This window comes from Dermacentor albipictus, chromosome 1, assembly GCF_038994185.2.
Source record: "Dermacentor albipictus isolate Rhodes 1998 colony chromosome 1, USDA_Dalb.pri_finalv2, whole genome shotgun sequence".
NCBI lineage: Eukaryota > Metazoa > Arthropoda > Arachnida > Ixodida > Ixodidae > Dermacentor > Dermacentor albipictus.
Genome location: NC_091821.1, coordinates 284,087,198 through 284,104,293, shown reverse-complemented (window position 1 = coordinate 284,104,293; position 17,096 = coordinate 284,087,198). Strand labels below are relative to the sequence as shown.

Sequence of the window (17,096 nt, the reverse complement as noted above, 5' to 3'; positions counted from 1 at the left end):
TCGTTTTGTCGCGTAGTCAAATCACAATCCGAAAGCTATCATGTATGTAGGTTGTGTGCCTGCCGTAGTTTACGATCACGTATTTTACCTTGAGAAATTCAATTAGTTGAGTAAATTCCTTGCGTCCCATGGATGACCTGGGCGGTTAGAAAATCTTTCTGCGGAAACCATGTTAGACGCCTGACGCTGGACACCAACGCGCGACGCCAACGCCCGATTTCCGGCGACACGGGCTCCTTAACGCTACCGCGTTAAAAGCCGAATGTGTGCGTGTTTTTCTTTTACTTCGCACCGCAGCAAGAGAGATGTACTTCCGTTTCGTCTGCTTGTTCCCACAACGAAACTGACATTTTCTTCTGTGTTCCAGCGCGGGCTCTGTGATCCGCTTTTGTCTGCCTCTGTGTGACACCATTGGTCAGGTGTTCTCGTGCACAGCGAGACGAACGCGACAGCTCGAGCGCGACGCCGAACTGCGCAGCAAGAGAAGCGACAATAGTAGGCGGGGCCCATGACGTACGCGCGATCCTCGAGGGAAGGAATTTCGCTTGAAGACGGTGCAAGTGGAGAGAGTGTCGGCTTGACAGTGGAGCTCGCCTCCTAAAATCATGGGTTAACGGCACTGAGGTATTTCTATCTCGGCCACGGAGCAAGAAATATAGGAGTGGAAACTCCGCTGTTTGCGGCGACCAGAAAAGGTCACAAGCCCGCGGATATATTTTCATGCTGGCGGCACCTGGCGGCATGAGAAGAAATTACCGCTGTTTCGGTTGCCAGGGCAACCGGTCGAGTGTTGCTCCCGTTCGGCCGCGCGCGCCTGACTTCTACTGAGGGCACTCTCGCGCGCTTCTTTACCGCTTGTAGCCCGAAGAGCAACTGCTGCTACGCTTCAGCCATTTGAGCGCAGTAAAAAATAAAACGCGTTTTCCATGACAGCTATAAGATGATACGTAGCTTCTGGTTGTAGCCAGGGCTATCTTGCTCCGTGGCGGGCGGTTTTCGGTTTTTTGCGCTTGCGAAACTGATGGCTATCTCGTTCCTAATCGCTCAAAGGGCGACCGCTTCTTTCTCGCTCTAGTGCTCACAGGGGTGCGCTTAGGAAGGATGCCGCCGTGCATGTGTTTCCGTTCCTTTTCTTTTTTATAAGACTCGCGAAAACTAGTTGCCCTAGCTGCTTGGCGATAAGAGGAAGATTAGCGGAAGTTTGCCACACGTGTTGCTTTTTTTGATGGGCACACAACAAAACAGTTTTCTTGAGTGCGCGCACCTACGCAGTTCGGTTACGGCGTGCCCGCAGAAGCAAACACCCGTCTCGTCTGCTTGTCGTCTGCTTTGAGCGGGTGCCGCCGGAGTGAGCGCCGGGCGCTGCTTTTTTTTTTCCCCCGCTGCTGCTTCTACGACGCGCCGCATGGTGCCGCCACTGCATAGGGTAGCATCGGCGCATGCAACAATTGTGACTTTATCTGGTCGCCCGCGCTCGCTCGCGCTGACGGGAGTTTCACCTCCTATATGTCTTACTCCGTGATCTCGGCTAATAATGAACCGATTTGAAAAATTCTTGCGGCAGAACGTGCTTGCAGAACGTGCTAACTTGACGTAGTAGTTCTGCAGAAACCCGCAAGGTGGAGAGAAGTAATTGATAAAGGCAAAATCAGACATCCACCCGTTTGTAGCAATTGCTACAAAGGAAACCCATACGGCTTCCTCGAAAGAAAAGCCTCAGAGTTGAAGAAAAATTATTTGCCTTTGCTTCGTGTTGTCGACAAATTCGACTTCGCCCTACCATCTGCTAGCCGCCTGGTTAGCTCAGATGGTAGAGCGGCTGCCCCGGAAAGGCGGTGGTCCCGAGTTCGAGTCCCGGACCAGGACGAATTTTTCTGCAACTCTGAGTCTTTTCTTTCGAGGAACCCGTATGGGTTTCCTTTGTAGTAATTGCTACAAACGGGTGGATGTCTGATTTGCCCTTTATCAACGTGCCAACTTGCATAACTTGCTAGCTTACGTGCCCTCACTAGAGGGCACGTAACAACTTCCAACGTATAACCGATATTTGCTATGTCGCCTGGTGAGGGGCCCTTTAAAATGTAAAGAATGCTGCTGCCGAAGCAAATAAATACTAAGATTTTATAATAAATACGAAAAGTTCACTGAATTGTCAAGACGCACACAGATTATTAAAAACAATTACTTGGTTTTGTTCTGCAGGGATGCTTCTCCGCATTCACATCGAGAAATTAGTTGCATCATATAGAAACGGAAATGCTCATGATCTTTATGTGTGAAGGTAATACCGGTGGAAAGCTCAGCTGCCGTTTTAGTTGGGACCCTGCTTCCGCGGTTCCAAAATGTGAAGCCCTGAAAAAATCGCGTGACAACTATATACTTGCATTTTGTTCAGTCTAAACAGGACGCAAATTAAGAATCGCTAAATATCATGACGTCAAAACGAGAACCATAAACAAGCTCTAGAAATCCGGCGTTTTACCTTAAAATGGTAAAAATTAGAAGATATAAATACAGGCTAAAATGACAACAAAGAAAAAGAACGAGCTCACAAGTCTAGTTTCGAAACAAACGAGTTAACGCTTGGTTCAAGAACTTCATGATTAGTTGGACTGCTCCACACGTTAACAGCTCTCGGATAGAAAGAGAACTTGATGCAATTGCCGCGTGTACGAGAAGTTGCTGTTAAAGTCTACCTTTGTCTGGTGGCGCATCTGATGACAAAGAGATTACTGTTGACGTATCACTGCTGTAGTGCACATTAATTAGCTGATAAACAAAGTAAAACGACCAGCGATTCCTCTGGGACAGGAAATCGCTGTCCCGGAGCCCCTGTCAAAATAGCTGCTATAGAAGAGCGCTCAAAACTGCTATACGTAAAAGAGGCAGCCTCTTTTGTACTTTCTCCATTTTGGTCAGTACTATCAGTTTTAGTGAAAAGGCCACCTTCTCATACAAGATCAGAAATAAAATTTGCATGTCGAGATGCGCTGAAACCATTAACGCGAGCTCGTAAACTGCTGACTTTCGTCGTCGCACATGCCGATCTGGTAACGAGCGACAATCAGTAGCGCATCAAATTGGGCAGTGCACCACCTGTTTGCATCGACAGTCGCCGTAACTTGCATTGCGAACCAATCGGGTGACGCAAGGCATCAGCTGCCGCAACCAACACAGCGACATGGACTAAACGGCATTTTAGCGTTCCCGCCTTTCCAACCTGCACGTTTTTTTTTGTTCTTTCGGGGGCCGCTAATGTGTAACTCATAGTTGTTGTCCCACATTCTCAATATGGGCATCACCATTTTGCAGCCACTTTTGCAGGCCTTTCCACTCATGTGGCTATCAACTTCGGACCATGTAATAACGTGTGGTGGTCTCCGCGCACGCCACATCACGGCCGATGAAGGCCCACAAGCATAATTTGCCGCGGCTGCAGCAGGAAATGTCGAATGGGGAGAGCACCAATTACGGTGCATGTAAGTTGGGAGTCTTTGTCGCTGTGTGGACTGCAGGAGCAGATGGTTACCTCGGGAGACTGTTGCCCATGCAGCTTACCAGGTCGCCACATCGAAGAAACATAACACGGCGACCATTATCAAATTAGACTGCATTCAATCACCGCATAAGGTTCAGACAATACACTGTACATTGGCTAAGATCCACATGACAACAGTGGGCATTCACGCTCTACAGGTCACTTACAGCACATTCAGCTATCCGATTTCAGGCACAGTGCTAGCCTACGTCGCACATGGTTGTCTAGTAACAAGTGACAACCAGCAGCACAAGCAGATTGGACAGTGCCGCCCCTGTTTCCACTGACAGTCGCCGTAACTTGCACTGCGAATCAATCGGGTGACGCAGGCACCTGCTGCCATAGCCAACACAGCGACATCAACTACCCAGCAGCCTAGCGTTACCTCCTTTCCTACATACACGTTTCTTTTTGTTCTTTCGGTGGCCGCTAATGTGTCGCTCACACTTGGTGCCCCACCTGCTCTCAATACGGATGTGGTCTGTTTTGTGGGAATCGCCATTTCGCAGCTACTTTTACAGGCCTTTCCACCTATGTGGATATCAACTTCATACGCTTCAAACCATGTAATCATGTACGATAGTCTCTGTTCACGCCAAATCACGGCCAAAGAAGGCCAAAAGCACACTTTACCCATGGCTGCAGCAGGAAAGGACAAACAGGGAGCACCAATAGCAGTACATGTAACAGGGAGTTTGTGTCACTGTGCGGACTGCAGGAGCAGGTGCTTACCTCGAGAGGCCGTTGGCCAATGCAACTGAACAGGCTGCCACATCCCAGAAAGGTAACACGGCAACCATGACCAAGTGGGACAACATTGAAACAAGATTCTGCAATCAAATCACTTCAGCATACTCTAACATAACGCTCAATCTATACATTGGCACTATACGTTGGCTACGATCTACATGGCAACAGTGAGCATACACGCACACGGGTTCCTTGCGGCACATTCAACCGTCCGACTGTAGGCATAGTGCTTGCCTTCGTCGCACACGGCTGTCTGGTAACAAGCAACAACCAGCAGCGCAAGCAGATTGGACATTGTGTCCCACGTGTTTGCACCGACAGTCAGCGTTGAATGTGAGCAACTTGCATTGCGAAGCAATCGGGTGACGCAAGCATCTGCTGCCACAGCCAACACAGCGACATGGAGTGCCCGGCATTTTAGCGTTACCGCCTTTCCAACCTGCATGTTTCTTTTTGTTCTTTTGCATGCCACTAATGTGTAATTCACACTTGGTCCCCCACATTCTCTATAAATAGGCATGGTCGGTTTTGTGGACATCACCATTTTGCAGCCACTTTTTCAGGGCTTTCCACACATGTCGATATCAACTTCATACACTTAGAACCATGTAATTATGTATGAGAGTCTCCGTTGATGCCAAATTATGGCCGAGGAAGGCCACAAGCAAAGTTTGCACACGGCAGCAGCAGGAAAGGACGGAACGGGGAGCACCAACCACGGTGCGTGTAAATTCGCAGTCTATGTAGGAGCAGGTGCTTGCCTCGAGAGACTGTTTCCCAATGCAACTGACCAGGCTCCCACATATGAGAAACGTAACACGGTGACAAGTACCAAGTCAGACCGGCAGCGAAACCAGATTCTGCAGTCAATCACTTCAATGTAGCTTGCACAAAAACACAGGCTGTCGAGGAAGAATAGCAATCCTGAATGAAACTAGGAATTCAATATGGGAATGAGAAAGCTTGCATTCAAGAAAGAAGCCACCCTACCTTTAAAGCACTGAAAGCCGAAAACATAAATAAAAGTTAAATGCTACATAGCACACAGTGTAAATGTTAATGCAAGACACACGCCAATGCCGCATCAGCTATTTCAGGAGAGGAATTGCACATGGATGCATACATTAGAAAGTACTGCTACAGATATGTTATGCTTCTAGACAGTGACTGGTATTACGTGTGAGCAAAGAATCGGTTGGCCATTAATGTTTGGATGAGGAATAGGAATGATCTCTAACAAAAATGTGGAATGAAAAAGCTTGCATTCATTGAAACAAAATTATGCTTGGCACGAATTGGCAAGGCCAGGAAGCTTACTAAGGAAGGGCAAGCTGACAGAACACTCTTAGCGAGCGTCGTCTGTGCTTGTTCAGAGGTTGAAGGTACATCTGAAGACACAGACGTTTTGTTGTTGAGGTACCTGGATGACTCGGCCAATATCCGTGCTGGTGGAATGATGGCGTAGGCTCTTTTCACTCTTGAAACAGTCGTCCGTAGACTTGGTATCTCATCCACATAATTCTGGAATGGCTTCTTCGTTCGTGGTCTTGCGAATTCAGCTCCAGCCCCTTCCTGTTGGTGTAGATGGGGGCTCCCGTGATGACCAAGATGTACTTGGCACATACTCTTTTGGGGCAGAACAATGGCACATGAGATACAACAGAGATTATACAAACTAATGTAGTGTTTTCTTTCATATTCGAACCAATTATGCTGAACTGTAAACATGAACAAAGGTTCGTATCATCTGCTACAAACAAATCACATGTAACTGAAGACTAGCAAGCCAATACAGCATACATCAAGCATATTTATTTCTGAGCCAGGTGTTGTTTACCTTGTAGTAGCAGCCAAAGTCCACACAATGACCTTGTAGCAGACAGCAGCTTCTACTTAGTGCAGGGAGTGTGTTGCATTATACTGGTGCCATCCTCATTACTGCATGTCTGGAACAGAAATCTTGACGGCATCAGAAATTGAATAAGCACAATTTTGCTATATAAGATGCGAAAAGGTGCGACATATACATTGCAATGGTTTGTGACTACAGAACACATGCAAATGTACACTGTTTGTTCTAGGGTGCTTAAGCAGCATGATAAATAAATATGGTTGCTCTCCGTAAAATTGATGTCTGTGTAACTACAATGCATGTCAACAGCTTAAGTATTATTAAGATCACAAATTAGAACATTTGCGCGCTCGTTTATACACTAGAAGAGATCGCACTACTGATTTCACAAGCAAATAGGTGAAAGACATGAAGCTATTAGAAATGATACATTCTTTTTGTGCATGAACGTGATGCGCCGCTTCACTACTGCAAAAATAAATGTCCTGAGGTAAGCCAAACTGAACAGCAAGAACATTTGGAACCAACAGGTACGACATATGGGTGAATTATCATGTGTGAAACTGTTTAATACATTAAATTCAGTACTTTAGCTTCAATTTATCAAAAGGTTATTCGGTTCTGTGAACGAAAGAAGTTGCCGGCGCACTCGGAAAAAAAAATATATTGATAAGGCAACTCAGTCACTTATGGCTACGGCTACAACGAGATGAAGAATGTGACGCGCCTTCGGATATCGCTTTCTCTTTCGAGAATGTGTGTATAATGGTGGCCTCGCAACTGAAAGTTTATTTCGGAAACAGCAACGGAGGGTCCTGACTGCTCATATGTAATGCAGCATCTAGTTCGTTGACTTGCCTCCGCCTGTAAGTTAACGAGACGAATAAATTACATAGCGATTGAAGCAGCGATGTTAAACGACTCACCGGTATTGCTGTCCCCAGTCGCAGCAGGACGCGGCTCCCATTTCGATGCAGACGCGTTCCACAAGGCTCACGACTGAAACCTAGCTTTCAGGCTTACACCCCAAGTTAAGTAACGCGAGATATCGAAGCGCAATAAACTGGTGTTAGCACAACATAACTAACCAATGTACGAACCAAAGTATCCGTACTTGCCGTGCACGCGAACGTACCGGTAAAAATTTTAAATCCAGGCCAGAGGTCACGTGGGAGGTCGATGATGCGGAACCTATTTTGCATTTAAAATGACAAAAAACAAGAAAGTTGGTAATGAAAAGTACAATGTATAATTAGGAATTATAATTTTGTAGTCCTTATCATGTAATAAAACGCTTCGTTTACTGTTGAAGAAAGTTTGTAGGTTAAAATTGCGCTTATTACGGCGCCTCTAGCGGGAGATAATGTGCTCAAGGGGGAACCTTTTTTAATTGGTGTACTATGCCTGTTTCTTTAGCAGCGCTGCGCGGTCGATTTTTTCGCCCTCTGTGCCCATTTGTTGAACTTGAGGGTGTGCGGGGCCTGATTGCCCCGTAAATTTGGCTTCGCAGCGACGCAGTTGTACATTTGACGTCATTTTCCACCACATGATAGCGCTCGGCGAATAGCGGTGCGAGCGGTGCCGGAAAAGTTATGCGCAACTGTGCTCCCTGCGGGAGCATATACAGGAACACTAGGCTCGCTCAGAGCAGCCCAACCCCTCGCGGACACAAAAGGCGTAGCGCATCAGAAACAGGACAAAACCAACAATCCCAACGTGCAACTTTAGTGAATCCTCGCGGACGGTCGCTGTGGTGTGGGCGCCCTCTGTCGGCCGAGCGGAGAACCTTCTCCTGGCGCGACAGACGCGTGCTGTCAACAGCAGCCACGCTCAACGAACATTGCGAACCCCTACACAACTCCGCTGTTAAGAGCAAGGCTTGTGTTTTCAAAGCCAGTTATGTTAGACGGCCCCTACAAGCCAGGAATTACGCCAGTGGCGGAAGGTACAACTTGTTTTGGATCACCCGGTGACAGCACCCTCTGCCGGCCGTGCAAGGCGCGTCCCGCAGGCGGCTCGCACCGCGAAGCCCTTGACTGCGTCGTCTGCTACAGCGCTTGGCGACGAGGCCCGAAAGACAATCCTCGCTGCCTGACCAAGGAATAAGTAGTGAAAAGTCATAATTACCTCGGCGCTATTCTGAAATACAGCTTGGCCTCAGCTATTTTGTTAGATTTTCCAGTGTGCCGCCGACAGCGCACGCTTTCGAAAGTGGAGGGCCTACTTGGCCTACTTCTCAAAGTGGCCCCCTCCCCGGTAGATACACCTATGGCACTGCTGCATCTGCAGGACCTCACTAGCGAGTGTTCAGGTAACGAGATTTGACAACTTCCTGCTCGTATTCAGCATCAGAGATCAAGCGTGATCCAAAGGAATGCTACTTCACTATGCTGACGACCATGTCTGCTACATTTACGAAGCACTACCGGCACCTGATGCGACCGATGCCTCAACCACCGCCGCAACGTCTTACAACACGGCGGTTGCGCAACTGACCAAGTACTTGGACTCGCAGTCGAAGTACGAATACCACCGCTAACTATTTTGCCAGGAATTAACACTAGTAGTGTAACCATAGATGCCGATCACATACGAGTGCGACAAGTCGCTGTGTTGTGCAAGTTTGCCGGAACTAAAATCACATTTCATCCGAACGTGTACGTTTACTAAAAAAGGCTTTGCAAACGTGACATGACGCTGGCAGAGCTGCTAAAACCACTGAAAGCGATGGCCAACAAGCCAGAGATATGCAGTGTGCGCTCGCTTTCCTCTTCCTTCCCACTGCTGTCCGGTACACCGCGTTGGGGGTCGGAGTGTCGGGGAGGGACGGCGACGCGAGAAATTCATTTTTAACCCATCGAATGTGCACAATGCCCTCTGGAGCTCACTGGCCGTCGCGACCTTTGCCTCTTGACAGCTGTAATTGCCCGTTACTCCCGTCAGCAGCATTGCATTAACTGCAGCGCTTCCCTTTCTACTAATGTGCGAGTCCAGAGGGGGACGTAGACAGAACTGTAGAGAGGGGGGAAGAGGAGAGGCAGTTCCCATACAATGGATGGGGGGAGGTGACGCGAGAAGGAAACTCTACTACTATACGACAGTGGTTGCGGGGAAACTGGATAAGCTTAAGTTCAAGGTGTGGTACAGTACGTTGCTGCTGTTACTGAAAAATAAACACCATGCAAATATGTCAAGCGGACGAACTACGCAGGGCGTGCAGAAGCAGAGCCGCAATAATTAAGGCGTACCGCATGGTCGAGACGGCACCACAGAAGCGGTCGACCGTCAAATCAACAGTTCTGTGCCCGCGTGATAGCTTTGCGGCTATGGCATTCCTAGAGGTCGCGGATTTGATCCGGGCAGCCGCATTTCGACGGGGGCGAAATAGAAAACGCACGTGCGCTTAGGTTGTGGGACACATTAAAGAACATCGCGGTTTCAAAATTAATCTGGAGTCCGCCACTATGGCGCGCCTCATAATCCGATTGTGGTTTTGGCACGTACAGCGCCATAATCCAATTCAAGTGTAGTACTTCTGCCACGTTGGGATGTGCCATGTGTGGCAATGACTATGCTCAGCCCTCTCAAGCTTATGAAATATGGCGCACAAGAATGCCTCAAGCAAACATATCTCCCTGTGTGCTTTGTGCACTACGCAGACAAACAGCAGTGGTGCACGCGAGGTAATGTTTAGCATCAACTCACCCTTCTTGTGTTAGTCTAAATGTTGATGAAATGAAGCTGTCACCATCACCACTAATTATCGTCAATCAAACATCCAGCAGGGAAAGCTTCGCCCACGTCAATTCCCACAGTGCGTGCGATCTGCATAATTTTGTCTTTATTTCGCTTGCATAGATAGTCAAGTCAGCTATGACATCGTCTCGTCGGGAATACAAATCACAGTCATCTTTCATTCGCTCAGCGTGTACAAAATCGGGAAATTCGAATTATTTTCACTGTTCTCGCAACGGCAGCGCCACCAACAACATCGTGCTGCAAAGTAACTATTTAGTTTTAGTCTGATTGTGTTATTGTGTAAGCAAATTAAAATTCAACTTACCAGTAATTTCATTAGTTGTGAGCTTTTAAGAAATATCAACTTACCAGGTTTGCTGCTAATAAGTTCGGGCTAAGGTTCCTACTAATTATGGTAAATCATCTTCAGCCTTCTGTGAGATCACATTATGGTATCATTTACCTATATCTCGAGAATCCAATGTTACTTTTATTCAAGAATTCAGTAAAAGGTTACTTGTTAAATCCTTGATGTTCGTAAGTCTTTAATTCTTGTTCTGGATTTGTATCACTTCTATTGTTCGCACTGCAACTAATTTTTGTAATACTTATGTGTAACCTTAAACAAGGATCCAGTTGTAGCCACGCACTTTGGAGTCCTCGTCTGTATATTTAATATGCTGTGATTAAGCTGAAATGTAATATTGATTGATTGATAGCTGCCATGACGTAACCCTCCATGTCGACAACAGCTTGGCGCATGGCCAGCACGACGCGTGTTGCATATACCCGCACTCGTCCTCTCCTGTGGAAGAAGGAGAAGGACGCACTTTCAGCAAGTTTGGCAAACTAAATTATTTCGCGCGGAGCCGTCGGGTTGCAGCAAAGTTATGGCAGCAGAGTCATCGACTCTGCTGCCACGATGAAATACCATGGGTGAAGACGCACTCGGCAGCCAGACTAGAAATCATTGACCTGAGTGTGGCTCCACACAGCCATTGCCAATCCTCGGTGAATTCTCTGCGGAGCTGACATATCAGGACCACAGAATCCGGACAACCATCTACCTTGCCAAGAAAGATGAGCGCTCTCAGGGAACACTTGTCAACTTTGAAGCAGCAACTGCACTAGGAGTGTTGCATACTGTGCGTTCTCTGTGTGGTGCTAACCCCTTGACTAAATATCCATAACTCGATGATGGCATCGGGGAGATCAGGGGAACTCATGTGTGTCTCACGTCCACCTTAACATGCCTCCCGTGGCACAGAAAGCCTGCCGCGTACCATTCCACCCCCAATCTTTGTTGGTGTCGGACATAACCAGTAGAAGGGGCCACACGATGGGTTTTCCCAATCGTACCCGTCCTCAGATCCAAGCCAGGTACGCGCACTCCAGAAATAAATGGAGCGAAAGGAAGAACCATCAATTTTCTTCCTTTAGGCCGGTGAGTTCCTCCTTGAGACGACGACGTTGGTGATGATTTATTCCCATTCCTTTCACGCACTTAAAACCCCTAATAAAATAAAAAGTAGCGCCATCTTTTGAAGATTGCCGCCATCCCTCGACGCTCTTCCCTCCTACTGGCCGAACGCCGTCACGTGCTCTCGCGCGCTTTTGTCTTGCTTGCTTCCGCCGCCATCGCGGTCATAGACATTGCGCGTACGCAGGCGCCACGCTTCGCGTCCCCGTTGTGCTTTTGTGGCGTAGTTCTGCGATGCCGCGTTGCTGTGCCTTCGGGTGCAGCACACGGGAAAGAGACGGCAAGCGACTATTCCGTATTCCGTCTGCCATGCGAGACGCGGCGCGGAGGGCTTCAAAGAATCAGCCGGGCTGATTTCAAGCCAACGCAAGGTCCCGCCTCTGCGAGGTAAGCGAGCAATTCATCGCTCATCTCGTATGCAGCCACTTGTATGCGGCTTCGTTAGTTTTTCGCTCTTCTACGTGCCGCACGTTCGCGCTGCGTTTATCTGCAACTTTCATGCCCGACGTCAATCAAGTAGTCTTCAAACGCTTTTTGCCGACTCAGTCATGCATTCCATGGCGTTGTCTTCCATGTCATACATTCTATGGCTCCTATCTCAATAGATGTAAAAGGAGAACTCGTTTTTCTCGGCAACCACGAAATTTGAGTTCTTTTTGTATTCAAAGGAAAAACTTAAACTCTGGTGGCTATTGGTTTCGTATTTTTGATTCAAGTCGTGAATTTTGTATTAAAATGTGGCAGAAATTGCGAATATTCAGAAAACCAAAGTATCAAGTTTACAACCCTGTAACTCGGCAATGGAAGATGATATCAGAATTATGTTCATTTCTTCTAATATTACATCTAACGACTTAACAACCTAAGGAATTCACGTAAGATACAAATTGACTCATCCAATTTCGTCCGCTTTGAATGATCTAATAGATGCCGTTTACAGAACTCTGATAGCTATTCTTGATGCAGAGCTATTACTTTGTAATGATGATGATGAGTGGTTTTAAAAGAGAAAATGGAACAGATAAGTACAGCGCCGTTTGTAAACTTCGTGCTGCTGTATTTTTTTCAAACTTCCGAATTTTTGAAAACCTTTTTAACAAAACTCAGACCTTAAATCAAAATTCCACTTTCAACTGTCACTAGAATTTAACTTTCTCTCTCAAATTCAACACATTTCATTAAAATCGGTCCAAGGGTTATCTCAGAAAAACGTTTCTGCGTTTTACATTTATTTGAATAGGCCGCATCGGAGTTGGGCCCTAGCTAAAGCTTCCTCCTAACTTTGTCCGTTGAGTGTAACACCAATCGAAATCCATATCACTGTCAATGCGTCGACCTTTTCGCGAAACTGGCTTATCTTAATAATAATATTTGGGGTTTTACGTGCCAAAACCACTTTCTGATTATGAGGCACGCCGTAGTGGAGGACTCCGAAAATTTCGACCACCTGGGGTTCTTTAACGTGCGCCTAAATCTAAGCACACGGGTGTTTTCGCATTTCGCCCCCATCGAAATGCGGCCGCCGTGGCCACTGGCTTATCTTCCCCGGAACCTCGCGTCACTTACTAAATCCACATAAAGTTTATTTTCCTCAACTGACGCCAATACGGGATATAGTCCCGTGTGACCAGGCCATCTATGCTTTCAGCTATCGACGTCGCATTCCGTGTCCGCCGAAAATCAGTCTGCATGCAGAAATCTTGAGAATATTCGCAATAATTTCCTACGTTTGTTACTTGTCGCAAACAAAAAGACAAATACTCATTATTTGTTTTCGGCGACGCAAACATTTGCTTTTGTACACCCTCCTTGATTGCATATCGCTTTCCTGCATAGCACTGCGTGCTGACTTGGATGAGCGCAAATTAAGCTGAAATCGCGTAGGCAGGCGCTCAATTAGCGCCTGACGTTTGCTGTGTAGATCAAGCGCCAAAGCAAATGATGTGCATACACTTCGCAGACCAGCTTCGCTCACGTGGACATCCCGAGTGGCGTGGACTACCCGCGACCGGCCCCCGTCGCGCTCAACGTCAGCGGGGCACACAACACGCGCGCCGATGCGGTCGTCGTCGAGGATAAGAAGACGCTGCTGCTCGAGAATTTCAGCTACGATGGCTCAGCGCCAGGTATGCATTCTGGAGCTCTTATTGGATAGCTTGCAGCTTCTTCACGAGCACCGAAATTGCAGGAACAACTCGAGCAAGTATTTGTTGCACGGCATAAGTGTCGTCAAACAGTGCGAAAGTCAACATTATCAGGAAATGGGAATCCCACAAAGTACAGAAATGCCGCATAAAAGGCCACTGGTACTGACCTCTAAAGCATTTTTCATTCTGGAAAGAGTATACAAAAAATATACTATGGAGTGTCATTTTACAAACAGAGGGAAACCGAAAATAGAGGAGAATTCAGAAATATTGTAAGCCATGCAACAGACTAAAATTACAGATAATGGTGTTCGTCACGCGACAGCGTCACTGATGTTATGCTGATTAACTTGCATTGTTTAAGCTGAGATCGTACATGATCCGCAACATGCCCGCTATCCCCTTTTAAACTGAATGTCGGTGCCCGATTTAATTGTCTTGTGACATCAAGGTGCACGCTGCGTATAACACCTCTAAATGAAGAAAAACATCAGCGTTGGCCACCCTGGTTAAGCGAAACATTCGAGAGAGCATCATCACCCCCCCCCCCCTCCCCAGAAACTTAGAGGCTCAGTACAGTTGTGCAGGGTCAAAACGTTTCCTAACGTTTGGCACTATAGAAAAAGATTGTTTCTAACGAGACTTCCAGCTTGGACCGCTTCGCTGTAGACTTGCAACACAGACCTTGCAGTGTTTTTGAGGAATGGAGAACATAAAAAGTTAACTTTGATAAGGATGCCTTTTATCCCGTTGTTATTTGGGTATGTATTTTTTTTTTTGTAATCGCGAATATCACTTTTTTCTTGTGGTTCAGTGTTATTAGTGTTGGAGAGCGCTTGGACGGTGAAGAGGTCTTCTGTGCATTTGTTTTTGTAAGCAGCTTCACATGTGATGCCAGTTTTCTTTTTGTGAGAACTTATCCGAAGCCCTAGGCTACACTGAGGCCTGTTGCTTTATGATGTTAAAGCTCATCAATACATTGCCAGTGCATCTTACATGTATTTTTCTAATATTCGACGTCGTCGCACCTTTCATCGCCGCCGTCGTTGTTCTACGAAGGACATTCATTGAAGATTCCCCCACTCGCTGCGTACTTACAGCAACGAAACTTGGCGCACCACTTAGGGACGTACGCTTCTGCCATCTCTTTATGCAACTGTAAAAACCTCTCTTGTACCAGTCTACAGGTTGCTACAAAAGCCACGTTGTGACTTCGTAAATCCAAGTCTCGTCATCAGGAAAATGCTTGCCCTTCAGAAATCACTTTATTATTGGAGAAAGGTGCAAGTCCGATGGTGAGACGCCGGGTGAATAAGCGGGATGACGGGGAATTTCAAGAAGCATCAGTGGTCTTCCATCTGGATAAAATGTGAGTCGTGAACTGGGGCGCCGCCTTGCAGAAAGCGGATTACACATCCGGTGAGCATGGCACGTCTCTTAGTTTTGATGACTCCCAAAACTTTCTCAGCAGTTAAGCATATTGCACCTCAGTACTCGTGGTACTGTTTGGTAGGAAAGTCATCTTCCGTGCTGGTCCTTAAAGACTGTGAGCATGACCTTGCCTCCCGAGGGTTGTGCCTTCTTAAAGGCCTTCATTACATTGACTGGACTCAGCATTACAGTAATGAAACCAGGTTTTATCCTGTGTGGTCAGTCTATTGAAAAAGTCCTGGTTTCCATGGCACACCGCCAAAAGGGCCAGAGAGCGTCGTTCCTGCTTCCAGAGAGGTGTCAGTAGCGGGGGAACTTAGCAAACGGATAGCTTACGTATATGAAGATAGCCTTGAATTACTTTTTACATCTACCCCGCACTAACCTCCACATATTGCGCTAGGTCTCGAATGGCTATGCGATTTTTCAAAATTACAGCCTCCACTTGCTGGATTGCGTGTTCATCAATAGCGGAGTGGGGTTGACCTCCAATAGGAGCCGTTCCCACCCAAGTCCGAACAAATTTGAATCCACGAATCGAGTTCTTGACTATATCATCTGATGGGTTATCCTCCCCATAAAACTTTTTCATCGCATCGAACGTCTCTCTTATGTGCGCCCTTTCAAGTAAAGAAACTTGATGACTGCTCTGTAGTTACTTGGTCCATAATCACACCTTGCACCAATTGAGCACCGATAAAATAAAAACCCTTATCAGTTCAGATTTGCAAATTGGCACGTAACCTATAAAGAGCTGTACGTACGTGTCTACCTAGTCGGCACGTTCATTTTGTCTGCTGCTGAACTGCTGATTGGCTGGTGGCGCTGGCCTCGTTCTCATGCGTACCCCAGCCCAGCCAATCAGCAGCAGACGAAATAGGCATGTCCACTAGGCGGGCACTTACAGGATATCCCTCCTGGTGCAAAAGCTTGCCTTTCAGGCACGATCAAGACGAAACCCGGCTCATTTTGCGCCGACCCACCAGAAGTGTAGTAGCAATCACAGCGTTGCGGGTTTCTCTACCAGATGCATTCTTCCTCGTCGGAAAGGGAGAGCGGCCGAGACCCGATGGCACCAAGATCCCCGACGAGAATGGAAGGTACGAATTGCATTGGAATATTTCGTAGCTGAGAAAAGCAATGAAGCACCTTTCATTGAGCAGATCAGGCAGCAGTTGTGCCACAAAACATCGCGTGAATATTTTTGTAAACGTAGACACGTACTTTATATTAAGTTATGGGCAACTCGTGCTTGTTATATTGGAGTATTTTAACTACAATTGCGGCTAGCAACGCTGTGTAATTTTTTAGAGCACTTGTCGATGTCATATTACCGTCGATTTTTTGTTTTTCAGAGTGCGAAAGCTTAAGGGCTACGTGAACGCCAATGTGCGCCTTACTCTGCCTGGAAACCTGACGGTCGACGACATAGATTGGTTCTCTGTCTACTGTATCACTTACACCGAGGTCTTCATCATGGCTGAGATTCCCAAAAAGCTCAACGTTCCTCCCAGCATAGGAATGCTCATGAAGGAGGTGAGTGAGCAGGCTTGCGCGCTGCGAAACCCCGGATTGGACCATTGATTGTCTACAGCGTTCCCACTAAACGCTTAGTCACTCGCCACAGCAGAAACACGTCAGCACTGCTTGTAAACAAACACAGTGGGCTTCGATAGCGCAGACGAGGGCACGGCTAACGCCACTAGATGCGCATTTTAGAGCGTAGCTCTTAATGGCCCGTTCCTTCGGCAAGCGCCGGCGGCGTAACCGAGCGAACGAGCACAAGAGCCAAAGATGAAAGAGCGAACATGGAGCGGCAGATGAAAGACGTGAACCGCGAATGGCGGCGACCAATAAGAGCGGCCCCTTCAGTGGCCTGCGCGCGGGGAAACTGGTTTCATGTGGACACGCCCAACCGCTCGATGCGTACTCGTATTTGGTCTCAGCCGGGACGTTTGTTTCGTACTATCGTCTGCTCGCGTCAGCTCTCGCTTGCGCTTGTTCGGTTTGCTTGGTGTAGTTTTGGCGCTTGTTTCGATTGTCATGGTTTGCGGTTGTTTTCTTGTCTAATTGTATGCGCGACGCGAATTGTGTACTACTTTGTGGAAGCCAAGCGGCACCAGCGATTACACTGGAACCTTCGACGAGTCATGCATAAGG

The 17,096-nt window shown here is 47.3% G+C and overlaps 1 protein-coding gene across 1 annotated transcript in view; it reads left to right on the top strand.

Annotated features, from left to right (window-relative positions):
- The window catches only part of LOC139054423 (protein Skeletor, isoforms B/C-like), a 455,133-nt gene that overhangs the window by 279,876 nt on the left and 158,161 nt on the right, over window positions 1-17,096 (top strand). Inside the window, exons 11-13 of the mRNA XM_070531374.1 lie at window positions 13,319-13,484; window positions 15,964-16,036; window positions 16,292-16,472. Of these exons, the coding sequence (XP_070387475.1) occupies window positions 13,319-13,484; window positions 15,964-16,036; window positions 16,292-16,472 (420 nt within the window). The remainder of the gene's footprint in view (window positions 1-13,318; window positions 13,485-15,963; window positions 16,037-16,291; window positions 16,473-17,096) is intronic.